At 42.9% G+C, this 18,574-nt stretch overlaps 1 protein-coding gene across 4 annotated transcripts in view; it reads right to left on the bottom strand.

Moving 5' to 3' along the window:
- Positions 1-18,574, bottom strand: part of LOC130357211 (gastrula zinc finger protein XlCGF26.1-like) — a 128,517-nt gene that overhangs the window by 41,876 nt on the left and 68,067 nt on the right. Inside the window, exons 2-5 of one of the 4 annotated variants that reach the window (XM_056559809.1) lie at positions 16,577-16,667; positions 15,883-16,464; positions 9,130-9,211; positions 6,761-8,249 (exon numbers count right to left, since the gene is read on the bottom strand). In XM_056559809.1, the coding sequence (XP_056415784.1) occupies positions 6,958-8,238 (1,281 nt within the window). In that variant the 5' untranslated portion in view covers positions 8,239-8,249; positions 9,130-9,211; positions 15,883-16,464; positions 16,577-16,667 and the 3' untranslated portion in view covers positions 6,761-6,957. Of the gene's footprint in view, positions 1-6,759; positions 8,250-9,129; positions 9,212-9,409; positions 9,960-15,882; positions 16,465-16,576; positions 16,668-18,574 lie in introns of those variants that run through there. The other 3 variants (XM_056559812.1, XM_056559810.1, XM_056559813.1) reach the window with 3 other exon arrangements.

Here is an 18,574-nt window from a genome sequence, read left to right as displayed (position 1 = left end):
GTATACACAGTATAAGTGCCACAAAAGACTGAACAGTGTCGTGCTATGAACTTACAGAGTATTAAAGCTATGAAAGTCTGCACAGTATGATGCTACGCACGTATATACAGCATAACGCCATGGACGCCCACCGTATGCCATGAATACGTGCACAGCACCAACACTCACATACGGTACAAATGCCATGAATGAGCGCAAATATATGAAATGCAAATTTTTTCTGCGAATATCGGCACTTCGCGATTTCGCAAATATTTAGACTATAGTGCTATATATTCGTAATGATGAATATTCTTTTTTTTTTTTTATGTAAATTTATGCGAATATCGGCATTTCCAGACTGGACACTGATCCTTCCCTTCTTTTAGGTGAAAGATATAATTGCGCATGCGCACTATTCAAATTTCCGCATGGAAAAATAAAGAACAAACATAGCGAATATGCGAATTTTGCGAACATAGGACGAATATTTGTCCATATATTTGCAAAATATCGCGAATTCGGATATGGCCCCTGCCGCTCATCGCTATGGGTAAATGTGTGGTATAAATGCACAGTAGTGCTATGAACAAACGCACAGAATGAGTGCACGGTGTAAATGCTATGAATGAAAGCACAATAAAAATGCTATGAACGTATGCACGTGAGCATGGTAATAACACTACAGAGACATATACTTGGTATACATTTGTGGTGGCCCAGTACGGGATGGTGTTTCCCCGTACTTTCCCTGCCCTGTCAGGCAGTGTCCCCAGGGCCCCCTGAAGTTGTTTCCCCCATGTAAATAGGTTATGTATTATATTGTGTATTGTACCTTTAATAAATATACCATATGATTGTTACCCAGGAGGTACTAGTGACCAGCTGACCCCAAAGGTGACCTATGGGCTCCCTGCTAGTCTCCCCCATATAAGCCCTGGGTGGAGCTTCTCTCTCCTACTTCCCGCTGAGGTCCAGTGAAGTCGTGCCTACTATGTGTGTCCAGAGTAGTGGAGACCTCAAGTCAAGACCTGCAGCCACCATCAAGTCAAGTGCAAGTAAGCTGAAGTCACTGTCCTGTCAGTCAAGTCAAGTCTTCGGTCTACTCAGCGTGGTCTGTACTAAATTCTCCTGTCTACTACAAGTCCCAACAAACCTGCGAGGTCCCCGTGTCACTGGTCTCCTCCTTGGGCCCTGGCTGTACTGAATAGACTGTAACAACTGTCTACCCTCAGTAAAGCTACCGTTGTCCGTAACTTGGCGTCGGTGTCTTCATTGCCCCCGTGCCATGCCCAGGATCAGCAGGATACCTTCGGGTGGTTATAGGCTAAACCACGCCCTGGCATCACGAATACAAGGGGTTAATGACATCTGCCCCTAGGGTAACAACATCTGCCCTGCACTACCCACCCCACCGCCATTACCACACATTAAAGGTGACTTATGCTTGGTCTATACACTTAAATGACGTATGCCGTACTGTCTAGAGATGAGAGAAGTTACAGTACTTTGATTCTGCACGAACTTCTCGGCTCGGCGGTTGATGGCTTTATCCTGCATAAATTAGTTCAGCTTTCCGGTGCTCCGGTGGGCTGGAAAAGGTGGATACAGTTCTAGGAGAGTCTCCTAGGACTGCATCCACCTTTTCCAGCCCACCGGAGCACCTGAAAGTCGAACTCATTGTGAAAACTAAACTCATAACTGTTTATTTTTTTTATTATAAAACATATATAGTACAAATGCTATAAGTGTATTCATGCTATGAATGTATGCACAATATAATGATACGGAGGTATACACTGTGTATATGTTACTTCGCACATCTCTAGACAGTACGGCATTGTCATTCTTGCTCTTAAAGCATTAGTAGCACAGTTGTCTGCCAAGGCTGTCCCTCCTCCGTCCCCTGCACCCGCTGTGAGTGTTGCTAAAGTGGCACTGGTGGGCATCCAGAAAGATGCCCGATTTTGTGCCATGAACCCTTTGGGAGCTCATCTTGATCACAAGATTACAAATAAAATATGGAATAATGAATATGTGGATATTTGGTCGCTAATTTTGGTGGATTAAAAGGGGTTATCCACCATAAGGTGATTTTAGTACGTACCTGGCAGGCAGTAATGGACATGTTTAGGAAGGATCTGCGCTTGTCTTGGGGCTAAATGGCTATGTTGTGAGATTACCATAACACTGTGGCTAGCTTTGGTGAACTTGTATTTCCTGTTTGACTTATGTTTTTTTGACTACAAATCCCACAATGCCATTTTCCTCCCTCTCACACATCAGTCACCCCACCCATTGAAACAAAAGACCTGTGGTTTTCAATCAGGGTGCCTACAGCTGTTGCATTAGTTGCAGATTGATCCCTCGACCCATTGAAGCACACAGGCTCCCTGTCATCAGCTGACTAGTGAGTCAGGTCTCGGCCGCATTGCAAGCTGGGAAAAATCCGAGACAACAGTAATTTTGTATGCGACTAAGTGCCCCCACCCCCCGGCGCACCTCCCCTGTAAGAGCGGTCAGCAGCCAGAACCCAAGGACCACGGTGAACTTGGTCATGATGGAGCCGTGGCTATATAAATATCCGAACAAGGAAGCTGCCTCTAATTGCGCTTTGGTTTTTTGTTTGTTTTTTTCACACTGTTTCATTTTTCCAGACTTCCATCCTTTGCGAATAATCTAGGGACACCTGGGGGTTTTGTGGGACAAGATGATGTCTGATGTGTCTAAGGGTCGAAGTTCCTTTCTCTTCACCTCCCTTTAGTAACTTGTGGGTTTCTCCAATGGGTGTGATTCCCAAGACAGAACCAGGTAAGTTTTGGCTTTTTCAGCATCTTTCCCACCATAAGGGCATATCTGTCAATAACGGCATTCCTGAGGAGGATTCAGCCATTTCGTATGTTTCTTTTGGTAGGGTGGTTCAGTTGGTTAAAGAGGCCAATCGGGGTGCCCTGATGGCGAAGTCGGATATTGAGTCCGCCTTCCGTCTCTTACCGTTGCATCCTAATTGTTACCATCTTTTGGGCTCTTTCGTTGACAGCTATTATTTTTACGACACGTGCCTCCCTATGCTGTGTTCCATTTTGTGCCACTATTTTGAGCTTTTTAGTTCTTTCTTGGAATTGGTGGTACATTATGAGACTGGAGCGAGAGAGGGTATTCATTATTTGGATGAATGATTCATTCGGTCGCTATGGTTTTTCGACTGCCAGCTGAAAGTTGGCAAAATGCACGAACTGGTGGCTGGCTTCCTCGTAGTGAAGAGAGTGACCCTTCGGCAAATGCAGCTCCTTCTGGGCATGTTGACTTTGCTTGCAGAGTCATGCCCATGGGTTCTGTTTTTTCCAGGCATCTGTCACTGTCCACTAAGGGCGTGAGGCTTCCGGAACACCGTATCTGGATTACACAGCCTCTTAGGTCAGATTTGCAGGTTTGGAATTTCTTCTTGGAATCCTTGCACCTGTTTTTTGGATAAAGAAGTCACAAATGGTTAATTGGCCTTGTTCACGGATGTCGCCAGGGCCAGCGGTTTTTGGTTCTGCCTGGTATGCGGATTCGTGGCCTGAATTTTGGTCTTCCAAGGGGTTATGTCGGAACTTGACTTTGTTGGAACTATTCCCCATAGTGGTTGCGGTTGAAATATGGGGGCTGTCCATGAGCAATCGTAAGCTTTGGTTGGACAATATGGACGTGGTCCATGCTATCAATTTCTTCTCCTTCTCCCTTCCTGTGGTTAATTTGCTGCGCCACTTAGTTCTGCGTTGCCTGCAGTATAACATATGTTTTCAGGCTCGTCATGTTCCCGGTGTCGATAACTGACTGACGATAACTGTCATAGCTGACTCGCTGTCTCGTTTTCAGTGGCAGAGGTTTCGGGATCTGCATCCAGAGGACTCAGAGGAGACGATGCCCTATCAGCCCCACATCTGGGCTGATGTCCCTGGTTCGCAGTTCAGTGGCTCCTTCTACCTGGCAGAATTACGGTAAGGCATGGAGAGGTTGGCAGAGCATGGTGGGCAGCCGCTCCGGTTGAGGTTATGACTGAGGCTAGGTTGGAGGTCATACTTGATTATCTTCTGTCCCTTCGACGAGCTGGTGTTTCGGGCTGCATCACGCAGCGTTGCATGGCAGGCGTCTCTTTTTATTTCCAACTTTTGGGTTGGCTGGACATTACAAAATTCTTTCTAGTCCGCCAAGCCCTCAAAAGGTTGGAATTGCGAATTAATGCCTCGTGATACCAGGCATCCGGTTTCGTACGCTTTGCTTTGTTGGTTGGTTGGTTGGCATCTCGACTTCTGTTTGTTGTTCTGCTTACAAGGCGTCGATTTCATCGGCGGCTTTTGTTTGTCCTTTTTAAGGCCTTTGTGTCAACGAGTTGGTTCCTGCCTCTAACCAGGCCGTTAGTGGTCTGAGTTTTGACAGGTTTTTTTCGGTCCCTCGTCCGTTCGGATTCGTGTCGGTAGGACAAGGGGCTCGGGGTACTTGGCTCCCCTTATATCCGGTTTCCGGCCCTTTCTACCTGGTGTTGTCTATCTGCTCGTTTGCTGCTATTCGTTCGGCTGGTCGTTGTTTTTTATCCCATTTTGACAGTAATTCCCTTTCCAGTTTTCAGTACCAGGCTCTTTGTCGGTGCTGCCTCCTCGCGATCGGGTTGCCTCCTGGAGATTTTGGCATGGCCACGGAAGCTGCTTGGGCCTACCGGAGGCCAATGTCAAGAGGATTGGTAGGTGGTGTTCAAATAGTTACGCTAGGCACATTCGTCCTGACTTGTTGCCTTCTTTGTAATTTTAGGTGCAGCTCGGCTGATGGTTTGGATCGTGGGGCATTCGTACTATGTCCACTGCACCACCCATCATGCCAGCTGTCATCCGGGCAGCCTTAACCTGGGTTTCCGTGACGCTGAGTTGGCCTGGCAGGGTATAGGTGGTCTGAGATGGTCCCAGGTCCTGGTTAAATTGGTCGATATATGTAGGAGAAACTTTGCCCCTACAGTGTTGGTTGTTCAGGTGGGGGGCAACGATATGTGTTCTCTACCAGTGGCCAAGCTGCTTACGGTAATGCGTTACGACTTGGAGCGCTTTCCCAGTTTCTTTCCGGATTTAGTATGGTCTGAAATTGTTCCTTGTCTGCGCTGGCATGGTGCCCCCGTGGCGGTGGAGAGGGATAGGTGCATTATAAACGCGAGGGTGTAGTGGTTTGTTTGGCCCTGCTCCGGGGTTGTGATGCGTCATTCCCAGTTGGAAGGGGACAATTCTCAACTGCTGATTTCACCTTACAGAAATAGGCATGGACATCTTCCTGTTTGGGAAATTGAACAGGCCCTTTTCCTTTTGGGTGGGGGTCAGAGTTGTTAGTGGTTTGTAGACATCATCTCAAATCTATCTATCTCATCTCATATCTATCAATCTATCTCATCTAGCAGCAATTAAAAAGTTCTTTAACATGTTTTTCTATGTTGTTTGCTTATAGCCATGAGAAAGGACTTTGTATGATTCCGCGTCTCCTCCTCTGCAACTTTTCTGCTCTAACTCCTTAACAAAGCAGGACGTATATTTACGTCCTGCGCCGGCTCCCGCGATAAAACGAGTCATATCGAGTCGGTCCCGGCAGCCATCAACGGCCGGGACCCGTGGCTAATACCGGACATCACCGATCGTGGTGATGCCCTGTATTAACCCTTCAGAAGCGTTAAAGTTAACCGCCCCGTCTGAAGTGAAACTGAAAGCATCCCGGCAGCTCAGTCGGGCTGTTCAGGACCGCCACGGCGAAACCTCGGACAGCAGGAGTATCCCTACCTGCCTCCTCACTGTCCGATCGCCGAATGACTGCTCCGTGCCTAAGATCCAGGCGGGAGAAGTCAAGCGCCGATAACACTGATCAATGCCATGCTATTGCTTGGCAGTGAACATGTGAAAGAGATCAGTGTGTGCAATGTTATAGTCCCCTATGGGAGCTATAACACTGCAAACAAAAAGTGAAAAAAAAAGTGTTAATAAATGTGATTTAACCCCTTCCTTAATAAAAGTATGAATCGCCCACCTTTTCCCATAAAAAAAAAAAAAAATATGTAAATAAAGATAAATACACATATGTGGTATGGCCGCGTGCGTAAATGTCCAAACTATATAAATATATTGTTAATTAAACCGTACCGTCAACGGCGTACACGTAAAAAAATTCAAAAATCCTAAATAGTGTATTTTTGGTCACTTTTTATACTATTAAAAAAAATGAATAAAAAGTGATCAAAAAGTCAGATCAAAACAAAATGGTACCGATAAAAACTTCAGATCATGGTGCAAGAAATGAGCCCTTATAGCGGCCCGTATGCGGAAAAATAGAAAAGTTATAGGGGTCAGAAGATGAAATTTTTAAACATACAAATTTTCCTGCATGTAGTTATGATTTTTTCCAGAAGTGCGACAATATCCAACCTATATAAGTAGGGGATCATTTTAATCGTATGGACTTACAGAATAAACATCAGGTGTAATTTTTACAAAAAAAAAATGCACTGCGTAGAAACGGAAGCCCCCAAAACTTACAAAATTGCATTTTTTCTTAAAGTTTTTCCAAAAAAAGAGAAGGTGATTTATTCCATTCCCAGTGTTACAAAATAGGTGCTACGTTTCAGCAGCCTCTCGCCGCCATTTTCAAGCATATATATATATATATATATTAATACACACTGAGCAGCAGGCATTCAGTGTATGAGCAGGGTCACCTATCTGACAAGAGTCACTGCTCCTGAACTGTTTCACCTTTAAAAAAAAAAAATTTGAATTCAGACAATTCTGAGATTGTTTTTTTTTTTTTATTAAATACGGAACAAATGTAATTAGTCTTAAAGCTGTTCTTTCTCTGTCATTTATATAATTTATATTTTTTTGTAAAACATTTACTACACTCCAAGCATAAAAATGGCTTCTCAATTATGTGAGAATTCTGATTTGTGATGAGTAAATATTTCCTACATTTTTAACACAAAAATAGCTTTTCTCCAATGTGAGTTTTCTGATGTTTGGAAAGACTTGACTGAAAAGTAAAACATTTCTCACATTCTGGACATGAAAATGGTTTTTCTCTTGTATGAGTTCTTATATGATTGACAAGATTTGATCTAGTGATAAAACATTTGCCACATTCTGAACATAAATATGGCTTCTCCCCTGTGTGAATTCTCTGATGTTTAACCAGATCTGCTTTCACAGTAAACGATTTCCCACATTCTGAACAAATAAAAGACTTCTCGCCTGAGTGAGTCTTCTGATGTTTAACCAGATCTGATTTAACACTAAAAGATTTCCCACATTCTAAACACGTAAAAGGCTTCTCTCCTGTGTGAGTTCTCTGATGACCAACAAGATGCCATTTCCTACTAAAACATTTTCCACACTCCAGGCACAAAAATGGCTTCTCTCCTGTGTGAGTTCTCTGATGTTCAACAAGAAGCGATTTCCTACTAAAACATTTTCCACATTCCAGGCATGAAAATGGCTTCTCTCTTGTATGAATTCTTATATGACTGACAAGTGTTGATCTATTGATAAAACATTTACCACATTCTAGGCATGAATAGGGCTTCTCCCCTGTGTGAATTCTTTGATGTATAACCAGATCTGATTTTACGGTAAAAGATTTTCCACATTCTGAGCATGACAATAGTTTTTCTCCTGTGTGAGTTCTCTGATGTCTAACAAGAAATGATTTCCTAGTAAAACATTTGCCACAATCATGGCACCAAAATGGCTTCTCTCCTGTGTGAATTCTCTCATGTCCAACAAGAAGTGATTTCATTGTAAAACATTTGCCACATTCCAGGCATGAAAATGGCTTCTCTCCTGTATGAATTCTATGATGTTTAACCGAATCAGATTTGTGACTAAAACATTTCCCACATTCTGAACATGTGAATGGCTTCTCGCCTGTGTGAATTCTTTGATGACTAACAAGATTAGATTTTTTACTAAAACATTTCCCACATTCTGAACACGTAAAAGGCTTCTCCCCTGTGTGAGTTCTCTGATGACTAACAAGTTGCATTTTTCCACTAAAACGTTTTCCACATTCTGAACATGACAATAGTTTTTCTCCTGAGTTTTTCTCCTCTTGTGGGAGGTGATGAGATTTCCTATGGAGATGTTTCCCACATTTAGAATTTGCAAAAACTTTATGTCCAGTTCTTTTTTTGCCAATCTGTGATGAATTATCTTCTACTTCAGAACAAGTAAAAATAAGATGTTCATGCGAGTGGCTCATCTTGTCTTCACCTGGAAAAAGACACAACATTTTACACAAACAAAACTGATATTTTGATATAATTTCGATGTATTAAGGCCAAACCATGAGCAAGACACATAACAGTATAGTCAATAATCACCAGAAGAGGTTCCCTTTTTCCCAGTTACACACAAATGCAGCAAAACATATACATACTATGGAGCATCATAGTAAAACAGGATATATCAACTAATCCAAATTGTCTATAGAATCTACAATACACAGTAATCCCCCGACCTAGGATGGCCCAACATACGATAATTTCAACATATGATGACCTCTCAGAGGCCATCGCATGTTGAAGGCAGCATCAACATACGATGCTTTTGTATGTCGGGGCCATCGCATAAACTGCTATCCGGCAGCGCAGACTGCTTCAGCTGCTGCCGGATAGCCGTTTACGGTGCCCCGTGTGGTCCGCTGACGATCACTTACCTGTCCCCAATGTTCCAGACCGTCCTCTTTGGGCTCCGCTGCATGGCCGTCGCTCTCCTTCGCCGTCATCACGTCGCCACGCACATCCAATAGAGGCGGCGTGCGCAGCAACGTGATGGCGGCAATGGAGAGCGACGATCCAGGGCAGCGGCGACGTTCCGGATCGGCGAGGACACCCCGGGGACATGATGACAGCGACGATCCAGGGCAGCGGTGACGTTCCGGAGCGGCGGGGACACGTGAGTATAACTTTCTATATTACTATTGCACGGATCCCTCAACATACGATGGATTCAAGTAACGATGGTTCAATTAGAACGAATTACCAGCGTATGTTGAGGGATCACTGTACAGATCATAGAGAGAAGGTAGAAGGTTCTAAGTGCCCTCAGTCTACACATGATAAGAAAACCCCAGATACATGGAGGCTCTCACCATTCTCCGACACTGATCGGGGTTCCTCCAGTTCTCTCCTCGTTCCTCCAGAACTTTCCTGCACGGATCCAACATTAAGGACCTGAGGAGAAAAGCAGCAAAAGGTCAGAAACTCCTAGAAGACAAGAACCAGGGACATCAATCCTGGGGCCCAAAATGTTCTATTCTAGATGATATATCCTGAAATGAAAACAAAGGCAGAGCTTCCTATGGCGTAAGATCGCTTGCACAAGGGGTTGTATAGTGTCTGAGATACAGTTGTTAGTACAGGTTTGCTCACCTGGTGTAAGACACAACTACTATATGCGCATGGCTAAAAAGTATGGTGCTGCTTCCCGGGGTCAGCGTCAGGGCATCTTCTGCCGATCTGGAAATGGCAAGTAAGATTTGGAAAAGCTGGGTTGTAGCGTAAACCACAAGAACATCCGCTTGTTAGGTGCAAAGGTATCGTTATTAAGCCAGAAAACTACGCGTTTCGAGGCAACAGTGCCTCTTCCTCAGAGTAAAAAGGCTTGTATACAGACAGTGGGACATGTTGAGTTTATATGCACATACATACTGGCGCCAAAATTACAAGAGAAAACAAGGTACGCCCACTGGGGGGAAATACAGCGTTGTTCCTAAATAAAACGGGTAAAACCCATGATCATATAAATAAAAGAACATTCATACATAATACAGCAGGTTTATTGGCAGAACACAACTAATAGTAGGTTTGATTGCACTGCCTTGAGTGCGGATTAGTGTTGAGTGCGAATATTCAAAATGTTAAATTTTACCGCGAATAATTGGTGTTTTTTTTTTAATGCAAATTTATGCTAATATTTATGCCAATATCGACACTTCCAGACTGGACTCTGATCCCTCCCTTCTTTTAGGTGAGATATAATTGCCTAAAAAGAAACTAACAGAGAACAAACATAGAGAATATGCGAATTTTGCAAACATAGGACGAATATTCGTCCATATATTCGCAAAATATCGCAAATTCGAAAATGGCCCCTGCCGCTCATCACTATTCAGGAATACTCTCTATAGCTGTGAGACTGAAGACAGAGAAGTCCTTGTTGTGGACATCTTTTGCATGTCGAGATTAGTGATAAGTGGAATATGCCATATTCTAATTCGCGATATTTCATGAATATATGGACGACTAGTTGTCCTATATTCCTCAAATTCTAATTTGCATATTGAATATACTCGCTTTGCGTAATTGCACATTCGGATAACTATCTACCTATCCATCTATCTCATATATATCTGTCTGTCTCATATCTATCTATATCATATCTATCTATCTATCTATCTCATATCTATCTATCTATCTCATATCTATCTCTCATATCTCTCTCACATCTATCTATCTATCGATCTCATATCTATCTATCGATCTCATATCTATCTATCGATCTCATATCTATCTATCGATCTCATATCTATCTATCGATCTCATATCTATCTATCGATCTCATATCTATCGATCTCATATCTATCGATCTCATATCTATCGATCTCATATCTATCGATCTCATATCTATCGATCTCATATCTATCGATCTCATATCTATCGATCTCATATCTATCGATCTCATATCTATCTATCTCTCTCTCTCATATCTATCTCTCTCATATCTATCTATCTACGAAAAATAGGATGCAGCACACCACACATTGCAATCAGGAGTGTTGGTTTATTCCATAACGTGCAGAGGACAACGTTTCGCCAGCCTCATGCTGGCTTTCTCAAGTATCTATCCATCTATCTCATATCTTTCTATCTCATTTCTATCTATCTCATATCTATCTATCTATCTATCTATCTCATATCTATCCATCTCATATATATCTCATATCTATCTATTTCATAATTCTTGGTCTATTCTTGGTCTATACAGAAGTGATAATGGGTCTATGACATTTTTCATTTTGAATATAGTCATGTCATATTCGCGAATATCGTCAGTATCTGCCTAATTTTAGTGACGATATTGACGAATATTCGCTCTCCAGTCTAATAGGCCAAAAGCTTCTTTAGGCCAAAAGCTGGAAGCAGGGATGGATGAGATCACTGTGTAGTGCGCCCAACATACTGTACATTACCAATGTTGTGGAGCAGTTTATTCTCTTCTTGATTCTGAAGGATTCTCCTGGGACGATACACTTGAATGTTTGTGCAGTTTTTGATATTTTGGCGACACTTGCAGGTGTTGCTGTAACATCTGAAGGTGCCTGGTGCTCCAGAGAGTTAAACAGATTTGTAAATTATGACCTCGACAAAGTGTGTTCGCACGCGAAACCAGCGCTCGTCGGCGTTCTGGTCCTACTCCCTATTTGACCCGCTATGCTGCAATAAAGAAGAATTTTTAATCGCAATACCTACCCAGTGCCGTGGCTTCATTCCTTCAGCTGTCGTTGTGGACTTTCTTTCTTTCTACTGAGCACGGGTAGGTGGATTTAGCCTCACATTGCCAATACTGTCCTAGCATACGTGAGTGGTGCAGGCTCGTTCCTCTCTCCAATAGATTTGTAAATTACGTCTATTAAAAAATCTTAATTCTTTCAGTACTTATGAGCTGCTGAAGTTGAGTTGTTCTTTTCTGTCTAAGTGCTCTCTGATGACACCTGTCTCGGGAACTGTCCAGAGTAGAAGCAAATCCCCATAGCAAGAGACAAACAGAGGTGTCAGCAGAGAGCACTGTTGCCAGACAGAAAAGAGCAACTCAACTTCAGCAGCTGATAATTATTGGAAGGATTAAGATTTTTTAATAGAAGTAATTTACAAATCTGTTTAACTTTCTGGAGCAAGTTGATATATAAAAAGATTTTTCCCCCTGGAATAGCCCTTTAAAGGGGTACTCAGGCCCTAAGACATCTTATACCCTATCCAAAGTATAGGGTATACGATGTCTGATTGCGGGGAGACCGGCCGCTGGGGACCCCCCAATCTGTCATTCAGCACCCACCTTTGCGAGCTTTCCGCAGCACTGGAGGTTCTGAGTGTGCAAAGTGACGACCACGAGGCCGGACTATCGTGATGTCCCAACTCCGCCCCGTGTGCCTCACACAGGAGTGGAGTCGGGATGTCGCACTAGTGGTGAGCGGCAGGGGCCATATTCAAATTCGCGATATTCGTCCTATGTTCGCGAAATTCGCATATTCGCTATGTTCGTTCTCTTTTTTTCCCCATGCGAAAATTCTTAATGAAATTTGCATAGTGCGCATGCGCGATTATATCCTTCACCTAAAAGAAGGGAGGGGTCAGTATCCAGTCTGGAAGTGCCGATACTCGCATAAATATTCACAAAAATTTGCATAAAAAAAAACACGAATATTCATTATGTATATATATATATATATATATATATATATATATATATATCATGCCCCCTCCCGTAGACTTGCATTGAGGGGGCGGGACGTGACGTCACACGGGGCGGAGTCGTGACGTCGCATCAGCACTAGTGATGAGCGGCAGGGGCCATATTCGAATTTGCGATATTTCGCGAATATATGGACGAATACTTGTCTTATGTTCGCGAAATTCGCATATTCGCTATGTCCGTCCTTTTTTTTTTCCATGCGAAAATCCGTAATGAAATTTGCATAGTGTGCATGCGCGACTATATCTTTCCCCTTAACGACGCAGGACGTATATTTACGTCCTGCGCCGGCTCCCGCGATATGAAGCGGGATCGCGCCGCGATCCTGTATCATATCGCTTCGGTCCCGGCGCTCATCAACGGCCGGGACCCGCGGCTAATACCACACATCGCCGATCGCGGCGATGTGCGGTATTAACCCTTTAGACTTTAGACCCTTTAGGTCACTTTCAGTTTCACTTTAGAAGCGGCGGTCAGCTTTGACCGCCGCTTCTAAAGTGAAACTGAAAGTGACCCGGCTGCTCAGTCGGGCTGTTCGGGACCGCCGCGGTGAAATCGCGGCGTCCCGAACAGCTGATCGGACACCGGGAGGGCCCTTACCTGCCTCCTCGGTGTCCGATCGACGAATGACTGCTCCATGCCTGAGATCCAGGCAGGAGCAGTCAAGCGCCGATAATGCTGATCACAGGCGTGTTAATACACGCCAGTGATCAGCATAGGAGATCAGTGTGTGCAGTGTTATAGGTCCCTATGGGATAACAATGATCAGTATAAGAGATCAGTGTGTGCAGTGTTAGAGGTCCCTATGGGACCTATAACACTGCAAAAAAAATGTAAAAAAAAAGTGTTAATAAAGGTCATTTAACCCCTTCCCTAATAAAAGTTTGAATCACTTAATAAACATATGTGGTATCGCCGCGTGCGTAAATGTCCGAACTATAAAAATATATCATTAATTAAACCGCACGGTCAATGGCGTACGCGCAAAAAATTCCAAAGTGCAAAAAAGCGTATTTTGGTCACTTTTTATACCATTAAAAAAAATGAATAAAAAGTGATCAAAAAGTCCGATCAAAACAAAAATCATACCGATAAAAACTTCAGATCACGGCGCAAAAAATGAGCCCTCATACCGCCCTGTACGTGGAAAAATAAAAAAGTTATAGGGGTCAGAAGATGACATTTTTAAACGTATAAATTTTCCTGCATGTAGTTATGATTTTTTCCAGAAGTGCGACAAAATCAAACCTATATAAGTAGGGGATCATTTTAACCGTATGGACCTACAGAATAATGATAAGGTGTAATTTTTACCAAAATATGCACTGCGTAGAAACGGAAGCCCCCAAAAGTTACAAAATAGCGTTTTTTTTCGATTTTGTCGCACAATGATTTTTTTTTCCGTTTCGCCGTGCATTTTTGGGTAAAATGACTAATGTCACTGCAAAGTAGAATTGGCGACGCAAAAAATAAGCCATAATATGGATTTTTAGGTGGAAAATTGAAAGGGTTATGATTTTTAAAAGGTAAGGAGGAAAAAACGAAAGTGCAAAAACGGAAAAACCCTGGGTCCTTAAGGGGTTAAAGAAGGGAGGGATCAGTGTCCAGTCTGGAAGTGCTGATATTCGCATAAATTCGCATTTAAAAAAAAAAAAAACACTAATATTCATTATGAATATATTTCAGTATAATCGAAATATTCGCAAAATTGGGAAGTGCCAATATTCGCGGTAAAAATACGCATTTCGAATATTCGCGCTCAACACTAATCAGCACTCAAGGCAGTGCAATCAAACCTACTATTAGTTGTGTTCTGCCAATAAACCTGCTGTATTATGTATGAATGTTCTTTTATTTATATGATCATGGGTTTTACCAGTTTTATTTAGGAACAACGCTGTATTTCCCCCCAGTGGGCGTACCTTGTTTTGTCTTGCAATTTTGGCGCCAGTATGTATGTGCATATAAACTGAACATGTCCCACTGTCTGTATACAAGCCTTTTTACCTGAGGAAGAGGCACTGTTGCCTCGAAACGCATAATTTTCTGACTTAACCCCTTAAGTACCCAGAGTTTTTCTGTTTTTGCACTTTCGTTTTTTCCTCCTTACCTTTAAAAAAATCATAACTCTTTCAATTTTGCACCTAAAAATCCATATGATGCTTATTTTTTGTGCCACCATTTCTACTTTGTAATGACATCAGTAATTTTACCCAAAAAATTGCGAAACGGAAAAAAAATCATTGTGCGACAAAATTGAAGAAAAAAAACAAACCACCAGTTTGTAACTTTTGGGGGCTTCCGTTTCTACGTAGTACATTTTTCAGTAAAAAGGACACCTTATTATTCTGTAGGCCCATACGGTTAAAATGAACTACATGCAGGAAAATATATACGTTTAAAATTGTTATCTTCTGACCCCTATAACTTTTTATTTTTCCCCGTATGGGTCGGTATGAGGGCTCATTTTTTGCACCGTGATCTAAAGTTTTTAGCGGTACCATTTTTGTATTGATCGGACTTTTTGTTCGCTGTATATAAATTTTTTCATTATATAAAAAGTGACCAAAAATATGCAATTTTTTTGCGCGTACGCCATTGACTGTGTGGTTTAAATAACGATTTTTATAATTCGGACATTTCCGTATGCGGCGATACCACATATGTTTATTTAGTTTTTTTTGTTTTTTTTTTTAACGGTAAAAGGGGGGGCGATTCAAACTTTTATTAGGGAAGGGGTTAAATGATCTTTATTAACTTTTTTTTCCCCTTTTTTTTCCAATGTTATAGCTCCCTCTAGTGGCTATAGCACTGCACACTCTGATCTTTTACATTGATTATTGTTATCCCATAGGATAACATTGATCAATGATTCTGCTGCTTGACTGCTCATGTGTGGATCTCAGGCACGGAGCAGTCATTCGGCAATCGGACAGAATGGAGGAAGGTAGGGGCCCTCCTTGTGCGCTCCAGCTGTTCAGGATGCCGCAATTTAGCCGCGGCAGTCCCCAACAGTCGACTGAGCTAGCCGGGAGTAGTTTACTTTCACTTTAGACGCGATGATCAACTTTGAACGCCACGTCTAAAGGGTTAATAGTGCGCGGCACCGCAATCAGTGCCGCGCCATTAGCCACGGGTCCCGGTCGTTATTAGAGGCTGTGGCCCCGTGTTATAGAACAGGAGCAGACTCAGGGTGTACAGGTACGCCCTGGGTCCTTAAGAGGGTAATAAAGATACCTTTGCACCTAACAAGCAGATGTCCTTGTGGTTTGCGCTACAACCCAACTTTTCCAAGATTTACTTTCCTATTCTAGATGAGGCTGAAGTCCTGGACTAATGTTCTGTGAAGAGAAAGATCATGTCCAACATCTACCTGATGGTCCAGTGGGATATCCTCCTCTTCCTCTTTACAGTCCGGGGGATATAGAGGACGGGGACATCTCTCGGGGGGATTTATACTACTGGATCCATCTATAGGAAATAAACACAGTGACTGAATCCATTGTTATATGTGATGATCAGATGATGGGGGAATCTAGGAGATCCACAAACCTGCTCTCTCCTCTTACCTGGTGATGTGAGGGACTGGTGATCCTCCATCATGACCTGATCCTTGTACAGATCCTTGTGTCCTAATAAATACTCCCACTCCTCCATGGAGAAATAGACAGTGACATCCTGACACCTTATAGGAACCTGACACAGACAATGATACAATTCTCCTCCAGACACTTCATACCTTGGTGTTATTGTATAATGTCCCAGCATTCCCAGCAGCGCTCACCTCTCCAGTCAGCAGCTCAGTGATCCTGGAGGTAAGTTCTAGGATCTTCTGCTCATGTATCAGTGAATGAGGTGGAGGCTCCTCGGGGGCGGGGCTCTGGCTCCTGCTCCAGCCTCCTGACACACGGGGTGTCACACACTCACCAGACGACTTCTTCACTACTGTGTAATCCTGTGTATGGGGAGACACTGATCACTACAGAGAGAAGAAGAATCCCGCACCTTTCCGCTCATTTCCCTGCTTTATTAATAGAGATACAAGGAAGGTCATGTGACCCTCTCACCTCTCCAGTGATCCAGTAGATCATCTCTAGGGTGAGGTCTAATATCCTCCCAGACATGTGGTCTCTGTCCTCCTCCATCCTTGGTCGGTCACTGAGGAGAAGGATTATGGGGTTTGTTATAAGCCACCAAACATAATGGAAGAAGCAGAAGATCAATTATTGAGGCAAATAAACAAGGCAGCAAATCAGAATGAGGTGATAATAATGGAGACTATAACTATCCTGATATAAACTGGGAGACTGAGTCCTGTGAATCTCATAAAGGAAACAGGATTCTGACTATAACTAATGACAATTCTGTCCCAAATGGTGCAGGGCCCGACAAGAGGGGGCACCCTACTAGACTTAATATTAACCAACAGACCAGACCAGAGGGGGCGCCCTACTAGACTTAATATTAACCAACAGACCTGACCAGAGGGGGCACCCTACTAGACTTAATATTAACCAACAGACCTGACCAGAGGGGGCGCCCTACTAGACTTAATATTAACCAACAGACCTGACAGAGTAATTAATGTGCAGGTAAAATGACACCTAGGAAATAGTGATCATAATATAACTTGTTCTTCAATAAGGGAATCTCTCGAGGGGCCACAAAAACAATGAACTTTAGGAAGGCAAAGTTTAATAAACTCAGAGAAGCCCTTAACAATATTATATGGGATAATGTCCTCAAAAACAAGAATACTGACACTAAATGGGAGACTTTTAAACATATCTTAAATTCTCACTATAAGATGTATATACCTTATGGGAATAAAAGAAAACCCATACGGATGAACAAAAATGTTAAGGGGGCAATAAATGACAAAAATAAAGCATTTAAACTACTAAAACAGGACGACAGTGAAGAAGCATTAAAAAGCTATAGAAAAAAAGTAGAATATGTAAAAAACTGATAAAAGCTGCAAAAATAGAGACAGAAAGACTCATTGCCAAAGAGCGTAAATCAAACCCCAAATCTAACCCGTAGACATGAATGGAGGGGGCGTGGCGTGATGTCCGGAAAAAGAGATTTCCAAAATGCGGGTGCTGCAGGGAGATCATGGGGGGTCTCAGCAGCACCCACTCCCCCCCCCCCCCGCCGTCAGACATCTTGTCCCCTCTCCTTTGAATAGGTGTGATAGCCTGGGGGAGAAGGGTATAAGGGATGTAACTGTGCGGTGACTAAAGGGTGTCTGGTTAACCCTTGCTATTCGTGACGCCAGGGTGAGGGCTCCTCTGTAATGCTTGTCCTACCGCCACCCTTCCCAAGAGCGATAGGGAGGTATAGAATAATTGAATGTCCACAACCGGAGAGTTTGCTGAAAACAGTCGGAACTTTACTGAATATTTTATGCAAGCTTCATAACCGGAACAGTCTCTATACATGCAAAGCCTCTTAGAGATTGACAGTGGTTGGGACCTTAAGCGTTTTAGAGTGCGTAGACTGATATGCGCTGTTCCACTGGATTTAGGGGATTTAGTTGTGGTCCAGTAGTCACGCTAGCTTTAGCAGGGATTAGTTTAGAACTCACGGTTTAGTTTAGGCTGAGGCTGGTAGGTTTTCTGGCCTAGCTTGTCTTTGAAAGTTGCGCAGATCCGTCCTGCTAGTCCGGCATCCACGAGAGCAGCAACCCAAAAGAGCGATCATTGGCTACAGCTCCCTTATATGGGCAGGGGCTGGACTAGAGCTAATTGGTCCAATACTTCTGTCAATCACCCTTACATAGAATTATGGGTAAAATGTGACCCAAGGACCTCCAAAGGTCCTCCAACATACCATAGAGGAATTAACATGGTCACATGACCGAAGGTCCTGTGATGCTAACAAGGTAAGTACTATACATTATATTAACCCCTTAAGGACTGAGCCCTTTTTCACCTTAAGGACTCGGCCATTTTTTGCACATCTGAACACTGTCACTTTAAACATTAATAACTCTGGAATGCTTTTAGTTATCATTCTGATTCTGAGATAGTTTTTTCGTGACATATTCTACTTTAACATAGTGG

The sequence above is a fragment of the Hyla sarda genome, chromosome 2 (genome assembly GCF_029499605.1).
Source record: "Hyla sarda isolate aHylSar1 chromosome 2, aHylSar1.hap1, whole genome shotgun sequence".
NCBI lineage: Eukaryota > Metazoa > Chordata > Amphibia > Anura > Hylidae > Hyla > Hyla sarda.
This window is presented reverse-complemented; position numbering and strand designations above follow the sequence as displayed.